Below are 22,490 nucleotides of genomic sequence, written 5' to 3'. Positions count from 1 at the left end.
TTTTTTTTTTTTTTTTTTTTGACAGGCAGAGTGGACAGTGAGAGAGAGAGACAGAGAGAAAGGTCTTCCTTTTGCCATTGGTTCACCCTCCAATGGCCGCCGCGGCCGGTGCACTGCGGCCGGCGCATCGCGCTGATCTTGCTTCTCCTGGTCTCCCATGTGGGTGCAGGGCCCAAGCACTTGGGCCATCCTCCACTGCATTCCCGGGCCATAGCAGAGAGCTGGCCTGGAAGAGGGGCAACCGGGACAGAATCCGGCACCCCAACCAGGACTAGAACCTGGTGTGCAGGCGCTACAGGCAGAGGATTAGCCTATTGAGCCACGGCGCCGGCATTATGTTGATTTCTAATACATGATATTCCTCTTCCCTCTGTCTACCCAGATTTCTCATATTTGTCTTCTCTGAGCTCTGGTGATTGCATGACTTCTCCTACCACCATTAAACATGACACTCACAAGCTATTCTCTCCTTTCCCTGTCTCCCTCCTCCCTACCTCTCTCTCACTGTCTCAGCTACACCATCTTTGATGACACAGTCCCTCTGGTATGGGTCTGGAATCAGATACATCCAGGAGGATTATGTGAATTATAAAACTATTCTTCACTTTGAAAAGGATCGACAGTGTGATTCCTTTAAATATTTATTCCTCTAATAAATCTGATTTATTTGTAACTTCCCAGCACATTTACTGTATTAAAGCAAAGGTTCAGTGTTATGCTGCAGGGGAAACAGTTTACAGTCAATTGGACAGATGGGGATTTGAATTCCAGTGTACGTGTGAGTTATATGATCCTAGGCTTTCTACTTCTCTGAGCCTTGGAGTCTTACTCTTTTCTTCAAAGGAAGAATAAATTATATACTTTGGAAAGTTTATTATGGAAGTAAATTAAATTATGCACAAAAGCCATTGTATTTATCACAATTTTTCATTACATTTTGAAAAGGCTCACTATCCAAAGTAAAATTATGATTACAATATTAAAATGTTTTATTCACACAGAATGCATGGCTATCAATGTTTATATTTTCCTAATGAATAATTTCTTAATAAATTTCTAAGTGAATAATTTTTCTTACTAAAAATCTACATATACTTTTCATTAAAATATTATTTATAGTTTTAAACAATGTATGTAAGACTTTACTTTGATTCTTTTAAGAGAAATCAGTTTTATATTGCTTACTTATTCATTCAAATAATATATTTTAGTAAGAAAGATAGAATATGAAACTCATACTGCTAAATATGAACTCGAAAGTTTGTTAAAACTAGGACTTCACTTCTGTAAGGTATCAATAGATATTAGGTAAAAAAATTAAATAAACATAAGGACTAAGCCCCATTAACATTTAACTTAAACTATTTTCATTCCTTCTTACTAGTAAATAATTCACAATATATGTTATAAGTCATGGCTTCATTGATTCAATAACATAAAGTATAGCTTCAAGAGTGATAATGCATATTTGCATATCAAAAGACTCAAGAAGTTCTGTTGAAGACACTAATTTAGGGTGAGGAAATGAGAGCTGTAGGATTCACGAGCTAAACTAGGTTATTGCCCTGCTGTCGAAAAAATGCCATACTGCTCAAGTTATTAACTTTACAACATTATACAACGTTCGTCTGCTGATTTTTATTTACAAAGATATCTCTGAAATGGTATTTATAGCAGGTGATGTCTACTCCCAGCTTATAGACAATGATAAGAATAAAAGGAGGGAAAGCAAATGCTTTTCCCACACTGTTACCTTCCCCTGCCTGCTCCCTTCTCCTTGCTGTTTGAGAGCTGCAGAAAAACACCAGAATAATCACACAAAGCACTCAGGATGCACGTTGTATGTAGGTGATGTCCAGTTAGGCGCCTCCTTCCTGGGCCTCTTGCAGAGTTCCTAAGTCAACAGATCCCGGCGACCCCCTCCAGGACCCCAAGCTCATGCTTACCTGTTCTTTGCTGGTCTGCTTCACCTCTGTGAAGCCTCTCCATACCCACCCACAAAAAGAACATTTACCGGGAATGGCAGTCACCCCGAAGTTCTATTTCAAACGTGTAAGTTGGATGCAGGCAGGTTAGCTGGTTGTGGACATATTTCACAACTATGTTCCCTAAGGATTTTCTGAATAGTGAGGAAGCTTATCGTGATTTTTTTTCACTCTCTGTAGCTGACAGGCCCTATTCAAGTCATCCACCAGGCAAAGGCCTGCTGTGATGTCAAAGGAGGGAAGAATGAACTGAGCTTCAAGCAAGGAGACCAAATTGAAATAATCCGCCTCACCGACAACCCTGAAGGAAAATGGTTGGGCCGAACCTCCAAGGGCTCGTGTGAGTTCAGCTTCCTATGACTTTCTTTTTGAGCCAAAATGCAAATTCTTCCAGACCTATAATAGCATCAAGTTAGGAGTATGTGATCAAATAGATTTAAGATAGAAACACTTCAAATGGCAGATACAAGTCCATCTTCATCTCATCTGTGTTATGTTCTTAGGAACAATGTAAAATTTTATATTATTTCAGAAAGGAACAAAGGGCATTAGGTTCTTCAGTGATGTTAGAAAACAACAAGGCTTCATGTTAGTCACTTTGAAATATTTACCCTAAATTCTAATAGGAAGATCTTTAACTCAGAATTGCAAGGGAATAAAGAAAAGAAAAATTTTCAAGAGCAAATGTGCAATTGATATTTTGTTCACAACTTGAAAAATATTTAAGCTACAATTAACTGAACCTAAGTCTTTCCCTTTTCGGTAGATGGCTATATTAAAACAACCGCTGTAGAGATTGACTACGATTCTTTGAAACGCAAAAAATCCTCTCTTGGTGCTGCTCTTTCATCAAGACCTATTGAAGAAGACCAAGAAGTCTATGATGATGTTGCAGAGCAAGATGACGTTAGCAGGTGTGTGCAAATACTTCCATTTTTGTTGTTTGAGAAGCAGAAAAATAGATAGGCCGAGAGAGAGCTCTCATTCCCTGTTTCACTCCCCAAATGTCGATACAGATCCCAAGTGGGGCAAGGCCAAAGTCAGGAGGCAGGAACACAATCCTGGTCTCCAATGTGGATGACAAGAACCCAGTTTCTTGAGTTACCATCACTGCCTCTCAGGGTCTGCATTAGCAGAAAACTGGAGTCAGGAGTCAGCCCTGAGGCTCTAATCCAGGTACCCCAATGTGGAACGCCAGCATTTCAACCACTAGGCTAGACACCTGCCCTGCAAATACATATGATAAAACAGATTGCACCATCTCCTTGTCACAGATTTTATGTTGTAAGATCCTAGAATTTTTCTTCCCATATCTCCTAGAGCTTTCTATCACTGAACTGACTTACCACTTGGAATAACCCCAGTATGGGTGAAAGGTCATTTGAAAGTCAATAGTTTGTTTTTTCTAATTTACTGATTGATTATATGAAAGTACCTCAAAAAGTTCACGGAAGAGTGGAATTAAAAGATACATTTGGCACAGTGGTCTTGGTGCTGCTTTTTGGATGCTCACATCCCGTATTACAGTGCCTGGGTTATGATCCTGGCTCTACTTCTGATTGCAGCTTTCTACTAATGCATACCCTGGGAAGCTGTAGGTGATGGCCCAAGTAGTGGGGACCTTGTCATCCATTTGAGAGACCTAAATTGGGTTCTGGGATCTTGGCTTCATTCTGTCCCAGCCCCAGCTCTTGCAGGCATTTGGGAAATGAACCAGTAGGTAGAAGATCTTTATCTCTTTGTTTCTCTTCCAAATAAATGAAAGTAAGTAAATAATTTTAGAAGATAAATTTGTTTCGGTAGAAAAAATTTGAAATCTATGCATACTTTTTCAACAATATATATTTCCATAAGTTTTTTGAGGATCCCTCATGCATGGATTTCAAAATTTTTACACCAAGATGAACTTGTCTTTTAATTCTATTGCCCACAAACTTTTCAAAAAGTTCCATTGTATGTATCAACTACTACTTGAAATGTATAGACTATTTGCCAGATCTTGTCAAAAGTGTTGTCATTTCAAAACACTGTTTTATATAAAATATTCATCATGATTGGGTCTTAGGGATATACCTTAAGTAAACATGAAACAAACTATAAAATTGATCTCTCTTGCTCTGAAATATGAGTCTAAATATTTTTGAAAATATAACGGAAAAAAAGAATTAATTATACTACTTCTCCAGTTGACTTTTTTTGAAGTAAAAATTCCCTAAATGGGGTTAGTGTTGTAGCTTAGACAGTAGAGCCTCTGCCCACGACGCTGGTGTCCCATGTGGGTACCTGTTCTTGTCCTGGCTGTTCCACTTCTGATGTCAGTTCCCTGCTAATGGCCTGGGAAAAGCTGTGGAATCTGGTCCAAGTACTTGGACTTCTGCCACCCATGTGGGAGACACAGATGAAGCTCTTGGCTTCACCCTGGCTCAGGGCTGGCTGTTGCAGCCACCTGGGGAGTGACCCAGCAGGCGGAAGACCTCTTTCTCTCTGTCTCTCCTCTGCAACTCTTACTTTCAAATAAATCAATAAATTTTTAACTCCCTATAATCTGAGTATCAAGGGTCCAACCTTCCATGGCCCTTAACTCCACTAGATTAAGATGACCTTCCCTCCAAAAATGAAGGGAACACCTTTCTGGGAGAGAAGGGGACAGCAAGGCAGCCCTGCTGGAGGGGGACAGAGGGGAGACTGGCTGTCTCCTCCCAGTTATCGACGCTGCCTTCTTTCCTTCCTCTGTCTTCAGCTTCCTTTTGCCAGCCCTTCCCTTTGGTCTCTGTCCGACCACTCATCTTCCTTTGTCTTTCACATTCTCCTTCTTCCGTCCCTTCTCTCTAACCATACCTGTCTTTCCTGTGACAGTCACCATCCCCTCAAGTTGAAGGAAAAAGAGGGGAGGAATCTCCAGTCCAGTTAGTGGTTCTCAGTTTTCTGTATCCACCTGAGACAATGGAAAATCTCAATTGACAGCCCCAATCTGTAATCTGTGCCAGGGCTTTACCCAGGTACACTGTGTCTACATGTTTCGTAAGTGAAACGTAAACGATAAGATTTTAAATTACCAACCTTTTTAAAAATGTAAACTACCATATTAGGAATATCCTTGTGAAGCAGATGAAGAATTAAATTTTTTGCTATGATCTTTGACCTCATGTCATCAACTAAACTTAGTTGCTTTCAGGCAGCTGCTGTTTTTCTAAAAAGAATTACAACGTGCTCTACCTTCATACCAGGTTACAACCATCAATTATGCAATGTAATAAAACATGAAAACCATGCACTGAGGTTGCAGGTCCCAAATTGGCTTTCATAAGAAGAAACCAAGCTGTGGCGCAGTGGCTGCTGCCTTCAGTGCTGGCATCCTATATGGGTTCCATTTTGAGTCCCAGCTGCTCCACTTCTGATCCAGCTCTCTGCTATGGCTTGGGAAAGCAGTGGAGGATGGCACAAGTGGTTGGGTCCCTGCACCCTCATGGGAGACCTAGAAGAAGCTCCTGGCTCCTGGCTTTGGACTAGCACAGCTCCGCCTGTTGAGGCCAGTTGGGGAGTGAACCAGCAGATAAAAGGCCTGATCCAGCTCCCTGCTAATGTGCCTGGGAAGGCAATGAAAGATAGCCCCAATACCTGGACCACTGCTACCCATGTGGGAGACCCAGATGGAGCTCCAGGCTCCTGACACTGGCCTGGGCCAGTCCTGGCCACTGAAGCCTTTTAAGGAGTAAATCAGTGGATGGAAGATATTCTCACTCACTCACTCTCCCCTTCAAATAAATAAATCTTTAAAAGAAAAGATTGGGAGAGTTACATCAGCTCAGAGTATGTAATTGTCCTCAAAGGTTGCAACATCAGACTGATCTCTTTGCAGATTAACCAAGGGGCAAAAGTGAGGATCAGCAGTACCAAGCTAAGTGTAGAGTTGGGTTTGTTAAAGTTATTTTTTAGAGCCTCCATTAATTTCTACAAAATGAGGGGATTGATAACTTCTGATGATTTCTCCAGTTCTCAGAGTCTACATTTCCTTCCCTCCTGCAGAACTCATGTTTTAGTGGGAGACCCGGGCAAGAAAAAGAGAACCATCACATGAATGAAAATATAGAATGTTATGGAAGTAAGGAAGAAACACAGGCTATCAGGATTTAGACAGCATGGGGCCATACCATATAAAAGTCCTGTGAATAAGAATTCAGTTTTTGAAAAGTTCTCCCTTTAGGGCCCACACCGTGGCTCGCTTGGTTAATCCTCCACCTGCAGCGCCAGCATCCCATATGGGCGCCGGGTTCTAGTCCCAGTTGCTCCTCTTCCAGTCCAGCTCTCTGCATGGCCCGGAAGGGCAGTGGAGGATGGCCCAGGTGCTTGGGCTTCTGCACCCGCATGGGAGATCAGGAAGAAGCACCTGGCTCCTGGCTTCAGATCAGTGCAGCGCCAGCCATAGCGGTCATTTAGGGAGTGAACCAACGGATGGAAGACCTTTCCTTCTGTCTCTCTTTCTCTACTTGTCAAATAAAAAAAAAAAAAAGTTCTCCCTTAAAAAAATTTTTAGTGCTGTTGGATTAAGAGAAACATGACATAGTAATAAGATAGTGAAAGATAACTGGATTTAGTACAACGCAATCGCTCTGTTTGACTCCCACAATAATGACATTGGGTTTTTCTAACAGCCCATCTGTTGATTGATAAAATAATGTATTATCTGAAAAATGTCTCATGGAAAAATGTTAAAAGCAAAGAGTATCATTGTTTTTGAATACAATATGTAGTAACTTACTTGATTCCTGTTTTCTGTTTGCTTCATTGTTATTACTCATCTATTGTAAGGGGCATTTTTCTGCCTCTTCATGTCTAACCACCTGATAACTTTTAGCTGGAATGTTACTTATATTTTATAAAACTTGTCAATATGTGTATTTCTGTTCCTGATAGCTAAATAATTCATGTATTAATTGAATGTTTCTGGGCTTTTTCCTAGCCACAGTCACAGTGGAAGTGGAGGTAAGCTACACACTTTTATAAAGAGTTTCTCCACATGTCTTCAGCATTTATATTATATGATGTTGAGATTATATTAATTATATTAAAAGCAAAATATTTTCCTAATAACAAAGGGTCTTAATGTGTTGGAAAGAACACCAGCCTGGGAGCCAATTATCTAGATTTAAGTCCTGGCCACCAACCGACTCTGAGCCATTTACTTGTTCTTGACTAGCTTGTTAGGGATCACAAGAAGACCCCACTTTGGAAATTTCCCAGGGGCAGCCTTGGCGCTTGCCAGTTTTCTGAGCATACCTAATGACAGCAGCCCTTTCATTCTCATAGCTATCCTGTCTAGATAAGTACACTTGTTTAGTCACCTTGACTATGACACTTAAAGACCTGTAGATTTCCCAGCAACAAATAAGTGATTTGAACTACTACCTTGCAGTGCCAAAGTTCTCATTCAAATTTCTTCATTTGTATATTCCTACATAGAGAAGTACCCATTAAATATTTGTTAAATAGCAAATTTCCTGAAGAATTAGCATAACAAGTGATATGGAGAAAGGGTTTAACCTTTAAAAATATGTATAAAAGTGTCTACTTTTTGAATCTGGTGTTGTGGTACAGTGAGTTAAGCCATTGCCTCCAATGCTGCCATCCTATTTGAGTACCAGTTGGAGTCTGGCTGCTCCAATTCTGATCCAGCTCCCTGCTATTGCACATAGGAAGGCAGCAGAAGATGGCTCAAGTGCTTGGGCTCCTGCCACCCATGTGGGAGACCGGGATGGAGTTTCAGGTTCATGGCTTCAGTCTGGTCCAGTCTTAGCCACTGCAGTCATTTCTGGATTGAACCAGTGTAAGGAAGATCAACTGATCTATCGATTGATCTCTCTCTCTCTCTCTCTCTCTCTCTCTCTAACTCTACCTTTCAAATAAAAAATTCATCGGTTTTCAAAAATGTGACTTAATTTCTTTCTTTGTTTCAATTACTATCAATGTTTCACTTTCCATTCCATTTTGCTTTTCTTTACTTACATCTTGATCAATATGTTTTTCTGAATAGCTCTCACTGTTAACTGAATTTTTCTTATCACTTCTTCGCATATCTTTTTTCCACAGTACGTATATGTCTCAGATTCAATTTTGCTTTTTTCATGTTTATTCTCCCCCATCCCTGTCATCTCAAATTTGGAGTACCTCTTATCATTCTTCATTTATATAACTCAGCCCTACGAATTTCTTTTAAAATGACCCACAGAGCAACTAATTTACTATCTATGTGAGAGTGGGAATATAAACAGTTTTTAAACTTAAATGGTTATTGTGAAGAGGAATACCGCTGCAGGTAAATAAGAAGGATTTGTTATCCGAATCCGAGGGGCCTTTACATATCCAAGTTACAAGAATTAATAAAAGACTTTCTTTCTGCTCTAAATGAAGGGATGTTCCCACCACCTCCAGATGACGACATTTATGATGGGATAGAAGAGGAAGATGCTGGCGAGGGGTAAGAATAATCAGTGAATTGCCTTTTGGAAATTATTATCCACACTGAAATTTTATTTTGAGTTCCAATTAAGATAAAAAGCGGAAAACATCATTAGATTACCAAAATGACTTGAGTGTTTAATTAACAGAAACAGTAAATCAGGAAGTATAATTGTACCACACTTCAAATGAAATGGTAGCTTGTCTGGAAAAGCCTCAGCAACTATGGCAACAGAAGTGAAATGAAAAGGGGATAAATTACTGGTGTGGCAGGTATTTTTTCTTTTTTTTAATTTTTTTTTTTTTATTTTTTGACAGGCAGAGTGGACAGTGAGAGAGAGAGAGAGAGACAGAGAGAAAGGTCTTCCTTTGCCGTTGGTTCACCCTCCAATGGCCACCGCAGCCGGCACGCTGCGGCCGGCGCACCGCGCTGATCCAATGGCAGGAGCCAGGTACTCATCCTGGTCTCCCATGGGGTGCAGGGGGCAGGTATTTTTTCAAAACTTTTCCAGTCTTTTACATAGCAATTAATAATTTAGTTTTTTAAATAAATGTTAGCTTTTTATTTTTTTTAAGATTTATTTGTTTATATGAAAGGCAGAGTTACAGAGACGTTGAGGCAGAGGCAAAGAGAGGTCTTCCATCCGCTGGTTCACTCTCCAAATGGCCACACTGGCCAGAACTGCGCTGATCCAAAGCCAGGAGCCTGGAGCTTCTTCCAGGTCTCCCACATGGGTACAGGGGCCCAAGTACTTGGGCCATCTTCTGCTTTCCCAGGCAATAGCAGAGAGCTGGATCAGAAGTGGAGCAGCTGGGACTCGAACCAGTGCCCATATGGGATGCCAGCACTGGAGATGGCGGCTTTACCCATTAAGCCACAGCACCAGCTCCAATAATTTACTTTTATAACATCTGGAGAGTTTATCAGCTATCCTGTACAATAACATAATTATAGGCAACCTAACTAAATTGACACCAGATGCTGTTTGTGCCTGAACCAGTGTTATATACTTGATCATTTAGCTTCAGAATAAATATCTTTATATTTATAATAATAATTTATAAAATAATAAACAATTTCTATTTTGAAATGGCACCTTTAAAAATTTAAGATCAGCATTTATATAAGTTTAATCATAAGTAAAGCTAAATTGATGTTCAAAATTTAATCGACAGTTTCATATTTAAAGAGAAAAAATTGATTAATCTGGTAGGAACAGTATTCAAACTTCATGATCTATAAACTTAGTAGTACCATCTTCCTGGTAAACAGTGAGTTTGTTGTTACCTGTATGATAAGTAATCATAATGAACAATAATTATAAAAATCTGAATCTCCACATAATGTCTTCACATCCCACTGATTATTGCATTCTGATCCATGCCTGCGTGCTCCAAAGCTCTATGCTACAGGTTGAAGAGAAGAGTAACATGTGGCCCTGGGGCATTTTGAAGATGTTAAAGGGAAAAGATGACAAAAAGAAAAGTATACGAGAGAAACCTAAAGTCCCTGAGTCAGAAAATAATGAAGGTTCATCGTAAGAGTCGACCAGCCAAATCCAGCACACAATAACTACACTAATGTTATTTCAATCAAATGCTACTAATATTCTCTCATGATAATCCAATCTTGATAGGCTTAAACCATCTTAATATTATTTTCTATTAATCATGTTAGCCTCATTTATGGTGTCATTCTTTTTTTTTTTTTTTTTATGTGACAGAGTTATAGACAGTAGGAAAGAGAGACAGAAAGGTCTTCCTTCCATTGGTTCACTCCCCAAAATGGCTGCTATGGCCGGCACTGCACCGATCCCAAGCCAGGAGCCAGGTGCTTCTTCCTGATCTCCCATGCGGGTACAGGGGCCCAAGCACTTGGGCCATCTTCTACTTCTTTCCCAGGCCACAGCAGAGAGCTGGACTGGAAGAGGAGCAACCGGGACTAGAACCCAGCACCCATATGGGATGCCGGTGCTGCAGGTGGAGGGTTAACCAAGTGAGCCACGGCGCCAGCCCCTCTTTTTTTTTTTTTTTAAGATTTATTTTATTTATTTGAAAGACAGAGTTACAGAGAGAGGTAGAAACAGAGAGAGAGGTCTTCCATCTACCAGTTCACTCCCCAGATGGCCGCAACAGCCAGAGTTGCACCGATCTGAAGCCAGGAGCCAGGAGCTTCTTTCAGGTCTCCTACATGGGTGCAGGGGTCCAAGGACTTGGACCATCTTCTACTGTTATCTCAGGCCATAGCAGCAAGCTGGATTGGAATAGGAGCAGCCAGGACTCAAACTGGTGCCCATATGGGATGCCAGCTTTCAGGCCAGGGCTTTAACCCGCTGCACCACAGCGCTGGCACCTGGTGTTGTTCTTAAACTCAAACATTACATAAAATCAAGTATTCATTACATAAAATCAAGGATTCAAAAATCATTATATAGTTCAAAGATTTATTTTACTTTCCCCTAAAATACATACACATGGATGTGCACGCACACACACTCATATGCAAAACAATCATACACTCAATTTAGTTGGACTTTCTAAAACTGTAACATCACATTTAAAGCTTACAATTCCAGTGCCACATTTAACATATAGATCTTTACATTGATTACCCTTTGAAATATGCATTCTCTTTAAAATCAGTTTTCTAGAAATAAGGGATACAATGTAGACTTATTGTTTAATAATTTATTTATCTTTTTAAAGGGCAGAATGAGAGAGATAGGGAGAGGGAGAGACAGAGAGAGATCTTGTTTGCGTCTACTGGTTTACCCTCCATATGGTCACAATGACCAGGGCTAGGCCCAGGGTGGCCAGGTTGTAGCCAGAAGCATGGAGCTCCACCTGGGTCTCCCAGGTAGACAGCAGGGACCTAAGTACTTGAGCCATCATCCACCGTCCTTTCAGGCACATTAGCAGGAAGATGGATGGGAAGCAGAGCATCCAGATCTTGAACCAGCACTCCCGTATGGGATACTCACACATATGGGATACTAGTGTTGCAGGTGGTGGTTTAACCCACTGCACCACAACACTGGTTCCACAATTAGGAACTTTATTTTTCTAAATTCAGCATTTTCAAGTCCTTGTGACTCTGTTAGACAATAGCGATGTATTAATTATATTTGAATTATATTTCTTCTATACTAAAATTATTCTAAATATTCTGTTTATCTAAATAAAAACTAAGGCATACATTTTCTCTTTCAAACTCCAAACTCCTTAATATAAATTCCATACACATATATGAATTGAAAGAGTCTTAATTATGTTTCCTGGAACAGGGAAGTCTTCTGTTTTTATGTGTACCTAATGTACTCACCATATTTAACTGAAGTCTTCCTAAGATGTTAATTCTGTACAGAATTCCTGCTTTTACATACTTTTGTGAAACACCAAAGCAGTCAACAAATGCTACACCTGAAATCTGAACAAAGCATAAACAGAAGTTTTCAGAGCAGCATTACTCAAATATAACCCTTACTTAGAAATAAAACTTTTTTTTTGCTTCAATGAAACACCTCTCAATTCTGATTTTGGATCATTTGAATTAAAGACCTGTAACCCTTTACTTTAACCAGCCATTCCTGTTTTGTGCACCATTCTTTCATCTGTGTGGATACGTGTGTGTGTGTGTGTGTGTGTGGGCACATGCGCACAGAAGCCTTAATTCAAAAAGTAATAGAAGAAAAGGTCTTTTTCTGTTGCAACTAAATGCTACCTAATCCCAATTTCAGATCACATCTATTAATAAGCTCTCACTGTCCAGTTTAAGTGAGTATTTCTCTCTTATTCACCATTCTCCTATGGAGGTAGGGGTACATGTGTACCTGTTGTGGAAACATGTTCTTATTCCCATGACCTATGTTGATTTTGACACTGTTTTCATATTCTTTAATCCAGACAGTTTTGGACCAAAGCTTTATATGCCATATCACAGCAAAATATTGAATATATTTAATTTATTCTGGTATGATAATATGTCTAAACTTCATAGAACAAATCTGAAAACATTTATCCAGTGGCTGGAGTAAAATAAACCAACTGGTGTTTTAACTCTTGACTTCTTTGGCCAACACTGGAGCTCAAAAAAGTCTTCCTAAATTCCAAACTGGATAGACAGAAAGTCTGGCTTCATGGAGAAATGGGGGATAAGAAAGGAATGATTAACCACCACAAGCCTCTGGGCTGTTGATACCTCTCCTCTGTAAAGGAGTCCCTCTCCATGTTCATATCAGTCTGATTGTTTTCTCATTTTCCTTCTAGTTTCCCTTCTCCTCCTCAACAATTGGGTAAGTAACAAAACTAAATGTTAGTTTATATCATTATTTCTTGGAGTTGGAATAGTGCAAAGCATTGGATGTAATCACAGTGTCTCCATTAAATAATAAATTGTGAAGCCTTGGACAACTAACTTCACCTTGGGTGGCCACAGTTGCTCAACAGTGAAATAGAAGAATGAAGAAAATAAAAATATTGATGGCTTTTAAATAGTTTTTGCAGGAGCTGCTACGGTGTTAGGGATAAGCAGGAAGGGATGGACAACAACATCCTATATGTCTCTCCTCCCTTCATAAAATATCTAAAGATAAGCAGACTATATGCCACAAAGTCATCCTAAATCTAATTTCTTTTTAAATTTGCAATATATATCACATTTGGAAATTTTCACAAGTAGCAGTTTCTTCTTTGTGCAATGTCAGTTTATTTTTTAAACCCCTAATGATACAGATCTTTCAAAGATTTGCTAAAATTGACATTGAACAAAATAAAATGTTATCTCACAAGTATACTCAGGGGTTTCTGAAAGGTTTACTTATTTTGGTACATTAGAAGAGCAAGCCATAGAGATAGAGATAATCTGTCCTTGCAGATACATTATCTCACTTTAGAACCTTCTTTTCAGTTATCAGATTGAAAATACATAAGGAACTAATTCAAATTGGTCAGTACTTGATGACACACTTGTGTCCTAATCTATCATATTCAAGAAGTATTTACAACACTTAGGTATAAAGAGGAACAAATATGATCAAGTAAAAAATGTTTTTAGCTTTATGTGTTGTTGTTGTTTTAAAGACTTTGATGTTTTGTTTTAAGATTTATTTATCTATTTGAAAGGTTGAGTTACAGAGAGATACAGAGAAAGAAGGAGAGACAGAGAGACAGAGATCTTCTACGTGCTGCTTCACTCTCCAAATGGCTGCAATGACCAGGGCTGGACCAGGCAGAAGCCAGGAGCCAGGAGCTTCATCCAGGTCTCCCACATGGATTCAGGAGCCCAGGGACTTGGACCATCTTCTGCTGCTTTCCAAGGTGCATTAGTAGGGAACCGGATGGGAAATGAAGAAACTAGGATTTGAACTGGTACCTATATAGAATGTCAGCACTGCAGGCTATGGCTTAACCCACTGCATCACAGTGCCAGCCCCTATTTTTTTGTTGTTTTTGAACGTGCATGTGGGGACTGATGTTGTGGTTCAGCAGGTTAAGTGCTGCCTGCAAAGCCAGCATCCCATGTGGACACCAGTTCAAGTCCTGGCTGCTCCATTTCACATCCAGTTTCCTGCTAATGCACCTGGGAAAGCAGCAGAAGATGGCCCAAGTCCCTGGGCCCCTGAATCCATGTGGGAGACCCGGATGAAGCTCCTGGCTTTGGCTTGAACCAGCCCTGGCTGTTGCAGCCATCTGGGGGCATGAACCAGTAGATTTCTCTCTCTGTCTCTTCTGTGTTTCTCTCTCTCTCCCTTTCTCCCTCTCTCTCTCTCTCTCTAACTCTGCCTTTCAAATAAGTAAATAAATTGTTTTAAATATTGCATGTATATGAAATACTAATTTTTACTGTTCTGGAAACCAATAATCTGTCATATTTATTATGGATTTTTCATGTAGTTGAGAAAATTTTATCCTATGACTTAATGAACCTGAATACAGAGAAAGAGAGAGAAATAGAGAAAGAGCACTAGAGATGAGAGAGAAATTTTTAAAGGCAATCAGTTCCTTGCCACTGTCAGAGAACACAAACTTGCTATGACAATAATTTCTTAAAATGTTTGCAATACTCATCATTTGGCTTCATTTGCTATCAAGCCACTTAGTAGATGCAGAGCAGCAGTGTTTTTCCTGATTTTATTAACATAAAATCTAGAAGGAAGACAAAATATATTCAGATTGGAAAAGCCATTGAACAAGTGAAGATCACGGCTGCTTTTTCTGCCAATAAAATTTCCCATTACCTGCTATCATCAAAGTATTTGTTAATAGAAATAACCCTTCTATTTGAAGGTGGGCCACTCCTAAGATCCCTATAAGGTAAAAGTTAAGAAAGAACACATCAATAAGTAAAATAGAAAGATGGAAGGGAGGGAGGGGCGGAAGGAGAAAAGAAAAGCCTGTGGAAGGATGGGTGGAGGGAGAAAAGTGAGAGAGAGACAAGAACATGGATATAGACATAAGGAAATATCTTGGCACAGCACCCCAAGTCCCCTAGGAATCTTGATGTCAGTCTCCACTTCTTACTGCCAATGGTCAGTCATATTGACTAGCTTGTCTGAAGTTCGTGACTCACACTTTGAATCTTCAGATGGTCATAAAGACTGTTCCGGCCGGCGCCGCGGCTCACTAGGCTAATCCTCCGCCTAGCGGCGCCGGCACAACCGGGTTCTAGTCCCGGTCGGGGCGCCGGATTCTGTCCCGGTTGCCCCTCTTCCAGGCCAGCCCTCTGCTGTGGCCAGGGAGTGCAGTGGAGGATGGCCCAGGTGCTTGGGCCCTGCACCCCATGGGAGACCAGGAAAAGCACCTGGCTCCTGGCTCCTGCCATCGGATCAGCGCGGTGCGCCGGCCGCAGCGCGCTGGCCGCGGCGGCCATTGGAGGGTGAACCAACGGCAAAGGAAGACCTTTCTCTCTGTCTCTCTCTCTCACTGTCCACTCTGCCTGTCAAAAAAAAAATAAATAAATAAAATAAAAAAAAATAAAAAATAAAAAATAAAGACTGTTCCATGTTCCCCCTGTAATGACAGTTACAATCATGGTCACGTGGTACTCAGACATCCGGAGAGATAAGAATTCCTCCCCTTCAGGAACAGACAGTACTTCCCGGAGAAATGTACACAGACACCAGAAAATTACCTCTTACTTCCCTTGATGTACTCTTATGTAAAAAAATCACTGACTGCATCAGCTCAGAAGTACAAACGTCTTCCTCCAACCTTTTCCTCTCTTCTGTTAGAAATCGGAGATGAAGTTTATGATGACGTGGATGCTTCAGATTTCCCAGCGCCATCAGCAGAGATGAGGTAATTAAAATGTTTTTGTTCCAGTGAAGTGATAAAAAGACGTTGTTCAAGAAAATTCTATTGGAATAAAGACTCAGTGGGGAGTGGGAGGTGAAGAGGGCAGGCATGTGGCACCACAGTGCCCCGTTCCATGCTGGAGCGAATGCTTCCTCTGCTTCCGACACATCTCCTTGCCAATACGCATTGTGGAAGGCAACAGATAATGACACAAGTGCTTGGCTCTCTGCCACCTACTTAGAAGACCTGGATGGAATTCTGGGCTTCTGACTCAGCCTCGGCTATTGCAGACATTTGGAGAGTGAACCAGCAGGTGGAAAATCTCTGTCTCTCTGAAATAAAAATGAAAATAAATACATTTTAAAATGTGATCAGATATCTGCCTACTGTATGTATCTTATGTATTTGCTCTGCCCTCTTCCCTAAAGCTCTTTTTCTTTCTTTTTTTTTTTTAAGATTTATTTGTTATTTTTTTTACTTGAAAGGCAGGATTACAGAGAACAAGGGAGAGACAAAGAGAAAGATCTTGCATCTGCTGGTTTACTCCACAAATGGCCACAATGGCTGGAGCTTGGCCAGGCAGAAGCCAGGAGTTTCATCTGGATCTCCGGTGTGTATGCAGGGGCCCAGGGACTTGGGCCATCTTCCACTGCTTTCCCAGGGACACCAGCAGGGAGCTGAATTAGAACTGGAGCCCATATGGGATGCCAGCGCTTCAGGCTGCAGCTTTACCCACTACACCACAGCACTGGTCCCAGTTCTATTTCTTTCTGATCCCAGTGCTTACCTCTCTGCTGAGTTTGTGAAGGGAGAACCCTAATTCCCCTATGCACTACCCGCTACCATACACCTCCATCCCCACTCCCACCCCTGGTCTCCCAGTCCTAAGTCCTTGTCCCTGATTAGCAGCAAAGCTGTGACTCACTGCTGTCTGCATTCATTCACGGGAAAATATATTTGAGATCTTGATCTTGATCACAGGTGGTCTCACCGCTTCTCCACCTCCCTTCATGCTTGCTTTTCCTAAGCCAGTCTTGTCTGGGATGGATTTTTTAGTTCACATTCAGGCCTCGCTTTTCTTTTTCAAGCCACTTCTGTCCTTTACACAATTGTATTTTATGGAAAGAAAGGGATTTTTTTTTTCTTTAAAATAAAGACTTTTAAGTACCTTTCTTTTTCACAAAAGAATCAGATTCTCAAAAGTTCTATTTGAAAAAATGTTGGGGGTAGGCATTGTGGCACAGTGGGCTAAGCCACTGCTTGGGGCACCGCATCCCATGTCAAGTGCCTGAATTGAGTCCTGGTTGCTCCAGCTTCCTGCTAGTAGGTATCCTAGTTATCAGAAGATGATGCCCAAATACATGGGTTCCAGCTACCCACATGGGAGACCAGTATGGAGTTCCAGGCTCCTGGTCTCAGCCTAGCTCAGCCTTGGCCACTGGGGAGTGAGCCAGGGAATGGAAGATCCCTGTGTGTCTCTTCCTCTCTTTGCCACTCTGGCTTTCAAATAAATAAATTTTTAAACAACAACCAAAAAAAAAAAAGTCAACATTCTTCAATGTATCTAAGGTTTCAGTTTAATTTTAGGCTAGAAGTGTACTAAAAATCCATTAAGGTCAGTTAATATAAGAGGAGAAACTTTCGAAAATTCTTTTGAAGTAGCAAATAATGTGGTAGAATACTTTTTCATTCGGAAATAAATTTGTGAGGTGATGCGATAGATTCTGCAGATAGAAGCAGGAGCTTCTCTTCTGCAACTCTTCCAAGACCAAAGAGGGATGAATAAACAATCAGTTAAAGGATGAAACTGACATGGAATCTGAAAAGTGAGGTGAACCAGTAAAAACGCAGAGTGAGCTCTTGGTATTTGTTTTCTACCAACCTTGTTAAGCTAATTTTACCGAACTCAATACAGTATCAAGATCAAAGAACCTGAAGGAAACTACGCCTCATTCATGTATGAAGATCAAGTTCTACAGGCAAAACAAACAGGCGAGATGAAAGGAGGCTGGGCTCCTCCTCAGCTCTGCACAGAGGGACAGCTCATCCTCAGGAACACGGCCACGCTTAGCCTTCCTCCCCACCCGGAGGAACACGGCCACACTTAGCCTTCCTCCCCACCCGGAGGAACACGGCCACGCTTAGCCCTCCTCCCCACCTGGAGCTCCTTCCCACCCCTGCTCCTTTTGAGTGCACGTCTCTGTTTCCTAGCACTGTGCCAGTGCCACCACACGCTGGTCAGCTAGCTCCCTAGGAAGCCAGAGTCACATGCTGGCTCCTTCCTTCAAGCAAAACAAACCCCAGCTGATTAAACTTCATTTGATATGGACTGTTACTACTCGTTGCTTATTTACAGAGTTTAAACAATCTTAGGTTCTTTAACATAGTGTTCAACTTTTAAGTAAATCATTTTCGAAGATAGCCTTGGTGCACCTTTAGCTTCATATGCTCTTGCACTCTGATAACCCCTGATTGCTAATTTGGGCCAGCAGCTCCATGAATGCCCAGGCTACCATTAAGACAGAAGATGCCGGTGCAGATGCAGAAGCTAAAACCAGGCTGTTGTGCTAATGCTTTCTGCAATGAACCAATTTAGTACTAGCATTCAAAAATGAAGAGCCAAATACTTAGAATAAATCAGTTATAAACCAAACTTTATTTTAGCTAATCTGGATAAAAATTAATATCAGTATCTAACGTGTTTCATTATTCACCAATACTCTCTTTCACAATTCCCTTCTTTAACTCCAGCAAATGGTTCTCAACTCTTGTTACAAATAAGCATCACAAGGGAAGTTTTTCAAATAGGTATGTTGGGGCCAGTGCTGTGATGTAATGGGTAAAGCCGCCGCCTGCAGCACCAGCATCCCGTATGGCCGCCAGTTCTAGTCCCAGCTGCTCCACTTCTGATCCAGCTCTCTGCTATGGCCTGGGAAAGCAGTAGAAGATGGCCCAGGTCCTTGTGCCCCTGCGCCTGAGTAGGAGACCTGAAGGATGCTCCTGGCTCCTGGCTTCAGATAGGTGCAGCTCCAGCCATTGCAGCCACTTGGGGAGTGAAACAGCAAATGGAAGACCTCTCTCACGCATGTGTGCTCGCTCTTCTTCTCTTTCTCTCTGCTTCTCTGTAGCCCTACCTTTCAAATAAATAAATAAATAAAGCTTTAAGATAAGTATGTTAGTACTTAGACCCCATTCAGATTAGTTAGGTTAATATTTAAAATTAATTTAAATAAATCCAAATTAAATCCCAATGTCTAGGAATAGAGCTGGGCTGGTGATGTGTTTCCAAGCTCCTGAGGTGATCCCGTTTGCTGCCAGAGTAGGGAATCACTGCCTTAGGTTCCTCCATATGACATACACTGGATTTCTATACCTAGGTCTAGGGTGTCGCTCCCCCATTCACGGAGGAACGACACAGGACCCTGCGCTGTTCTTTCTTGCCTGGCCCTTCCTGGGTTAGCTGCCGGTCCCTCACTCGCGGAAGAACAACGCTGTCCCGGGTTAGCTGCCAGCCCCTCCACCTCCGTGGAGGGGCGGCACCCCCTGCCACTTTCCCCGCTTCCGTGGAGGAGTGGCACACCACCAGCCGGCTCTCTCGGGGGATGCTCAGATGTTCCTCAGGTGTTCCTTCACATGTTCCTGGTGCATGTTGTCTCTCTCCTCCTTTACAGTCCTCTTCCACCAATCCCAACTCTGCTACCCACACGCCGAGCACGCTGCTCTCCTCCAATCAGGAGCAGGATCAGCTCCTGCAGCTCATCAGTCAAATTGGCGAGAGGCAGCTGCATAAAAGTTTACTCCTCCCCAGCGCCATATTGTGGGAGAGCAGATGCATAGAATAAGTCTTAATTCCAGTAACTTAGTCTAGTCTCAGTTGCTCCCCACACTAGGGTTTTTGGATTTCTTTTTTTTTTTTTTTTTTTTTTTTTTTTTTGACAGGCAGAGTGGACAGTGAGAGAGAGACAGAGAGAAAGGTCTTCCTTTGCCATTGGTTCACCCTTCAATGGCCGCCGCGGCCGGCGCACCGCGCTGATCCGATGGCAGGAGCCAGGTGCTTCTCCTGGTCTCCCATGGGGTGCAGGGCCCAAGCACTTGGGCCATCCTCCACTGCACTCCTGGGCCACAGCAGAGAGCTGGCCTGGAAGAGGGGCAACCGGGACAGAATCCGGCTCCCCGACCAGGACTAGAACCCAGTGTGCGGAGGATTAGCCTAGTGAGCCGCGGCGCCAGCTGGATTTTTTTTTTTTTAAGATTTATTTATTTATTTGAAAGAGTTACAGAGAGAGAAGAGGCAGAGAGCGCGAGGTCTTCCATCTGATGATCCATTCCCCAATTGGCCACAACGGCCAGAGCTGTGCCAATCCGGAGCCAGGAGCCTCCTCCGGGTTTCCCACGTGGGTGCAGGGGCCCAAGGACCTGGGCCATCTTCTACTGCCCTCTCAGGCCACAGCAGAGAGCTGGATCTGAAGTGGAGCAGCCGGGTAGACAATATTAAGATAAAGATTGCATATTAGTAACTCCTTAATATGGTATTCAAAATCTTATTTTTTTTTAAGATTTATTCATTTATTTGTAAGGCAGAGTTAAATAGAGAGAGAGTCAGAGAGAGAGAGAAAGCTTCCATCTACTGGTTCACTCCTCAGATAGCTGAAATGGCCAGAACTGGGCTGATCCAAAGCCAGGAGCCAAGAGTTCCTTCCAGTCTCCCACATGGGGCAGAGGGGTCCAAGCACTTGGGCCATCTTCTGCTGTTTTCCCAGGCCATTAGCAGGGAGTTGGATCAGAAGAGGAGCAGCTGAGTCTCAAACTGGTGCCCATATGAGATACTGATGGTAACTCAGGCAGAGGCTTAGCCTGCTGTGCTACAATGCCGGCCCTGGTATCCAAAATCTTAACTTTGACCTAAAACTTTTTTCAATAACTGTCGTTGCCTGCTTCCTATTCAGGCTCCATTTTTTAAGTAGATTTGAAAAACGTCAACATATAGATAAACTTCATAAGCCATAAAAATCAGTTTTTAAAAGAATGTTTATTTTGCTGTGGCATAATGGGTAAAGCCTCTGCCTGCAGTACTGGCATCTCATATGGGCGCCAGTTCGAGTCCCGGCTGCTCCACTTCCAATCCAGCTCTCTGCTATGGCCTGGAAAAGCAGTAGAAGATGGCCCAAGTCCTGGACTCCTGCACAGACGTGGGAGACCTGGAAGAAGCTCCAGGCTCCTGGCTTTGGATCGGCCCAGCTCTGGCTGTTGCAGCCATTTGGGGAGTGAACCAGTGGATGAAAGACCTCTCTCTCTCCCTCCCTCCCTCCCTCTCTGTAACTCCACCTTTTAAATAAATAAATATTTTTTTAAAAATGTTTATTTTATCAGAGAGAGGGAGCAAAGGAGAGAAAGAGAGAGAGAGAGATCTCCTATCCACTGGTTCATTCCCCAAATGCCTGTAACAGCTTGGGCTGGGCCAGGCTGAAGCCAGGAGGTATGAACTCCAGCCAGGTGTCTCACATGGGTTTCAGGGACCCAAGTAGTTGAGCCATTACCTGCCACTTCCCAGGGTGTGCATATATGAAGCCGGAACATGGAGTGGAGATGGGACTCAACCTCATGCATTCTGATATGGTAGATGGGCATTCCAAGTGGGGTTTTAACTGCTGCACCAAACACCCTCCCTGAGTCCATTTTTTTAAATCATATACTTTTGGGTCCAGCATTGTGGAAAAACTGATGAGCCTCTGCCTGTGATACCATCATCACATATGGGCGCTGGTTCAAGACCTGGCTGCTCCACTTCTAATCCAGCTCCCTGTTAATGTGCCTGGGAAAGCAGAAGAAGATGGTCCAAGTCCTTGGGCCCCTGCACCCGCATGGGAGACCCAGAAGATGTCTCGGGCTGCTGGCTTTGGTTTGGCCCAGTCCTGGCTGATGTGGCCATTTGGAGAGTAAATGAGCAGCTAGAAGATCTCCTTCTCTCTCTCTCTGCATCTCTCATCCTCTTTCTGTAACTCTGCCTTGCAAATAAATAAAAAATAAATCTTTATATATTGTATATATTATATAAACTTTGATATTATATATACACATCAAAGTGTGTGTGTGTATATATATATATATACTTTGATATATATGTGTGTATGTGTGTATATATATATATATATATATATATATATAGGGGCTGGCTACTGCCTGCAATGCTGGCATCCCATATCAGTATCAGTACCAGTTCGGGTTGTGGCTGCTATACTTCTGATCCAGTTCCCTGCTAATGTGCCTAGGAAAGAAGCAGCACATGTCCAAGTCCTTGGGCCCTTGCACCCACATGGGAGACCCAGATGAAACTCCTGGCTCCTGCTTTGGCCCAGCCCAGCCCTGGCCATTGCAGCCATTTAGAGAGTGAACCATCAGATGGAAGACCTTGCTCTCTGTCTCAGTCTCTCTCTCTCTCTCTCTCTCTGTCTCTCTCTGTGTCTGTCTCTGTCTCTGTCTCTCTTTCTCTCTGTAACTCTGGCTATCAAATAAATAAATCTTAAAAAAAAAAAGGTAGATTGACTGACTGACTGACTAACTAACTTTTTAGAGCTTTTTCTGTGACATTTGCCAAGTCATTTACCTTCCCAAGAAAGATTTAAAAATTTAGAGGGCTCAAGAATAGTTAAACATAGGAAACCACTGACATATATCCTTAGTTCAGCTATAACTGCAATTTTATATGGTTCAATAAAATTGACAATCTGTCACTTCCATTTTAACTCATAGTCTGTA

The 22,490-nt window shown here is 42.0% G+C and overlaps 1 protein-coding gene and 1 long non-coding RNA gene across 8 annotated transcripts in view; one reads left to right on the top strand and one right to left on the bottom strand.

The window, feature by feature from the left end:
- FYB1 (FYN binding protein 1) overlaps positions 1-22,490 on the top strand; it is a 182,310-nt gene that overhangs the window by 148,337 nt on the left and 11,483 nt on the right. For 4 of the 7 annotated variants that reach the window (XM_008262140.5, XM_008262138.5, XM_051853802.3 and 1 more), the window contains exons 8-14: positions 2,166-2,325; positions 2,752-2,899; positions 6,946-6,968; positions 8,394-8,460; positions 9,842-9,979; positions 12,708-12,733; positions 15,671-15,737. In XM_008262140.5, the coding sequence (XP_008260362.3) occupies positions 2,166-2,325; positions 2,752-2,899; positions 6,946-6,968; positions 8,394-8,460; positions 9,842-9,979; positions 12,708-12,733; positions 15,671-15,737 (629 nt within the window). The remainder of the gene's footprint in view (positions 1-2,165; positions 2,326-2,751; positions 2,900-6,945; positions 6,969-8,393; positions 8,461-9,841; positions 9,980-12,707; positions 12,734-15,670; positions 15,738-22,490) is intronic. The other 3 variants (XM_070056664.2, XM_051853803.3, XM_089313153.1) reach the window with 1 other exon arrangement.
- On the bottom strand, positions 16,775-19,286 carry LOC149122361 (uncharacterized). The gene is made up of 2 exons (XR_016220728.1): positions 19,108-19,286; positions 16,775-18,868 (listed from the first exon to the last, which is right to left on the bottom strand). It is a non-coding gene; the product is annotated as an uncharacterized LOC149122361 (long non-coding RNA).

The sequence above is a fragment of the Oryctolagus cuniculus genome, chromosome 14, assembly GCF_051225735.1.
Source record: "Oryctolagus cuniculus isolate XC-2025 breed Fujian yellow rabbit chromosome 14, ASM5122573v1, whole genome shotgun sequence".
In the NCBI taxonomy this organism is placed as follows: Eukaryota; Metazoa; Chordata; class Mammalia; order Lagomorpha; family Leporidae; genus Oryctolagus; species Oryctolagus cuniculus.
This window is presented reverse-complemented; position numbering and strand designations above follow the sequence as displayed.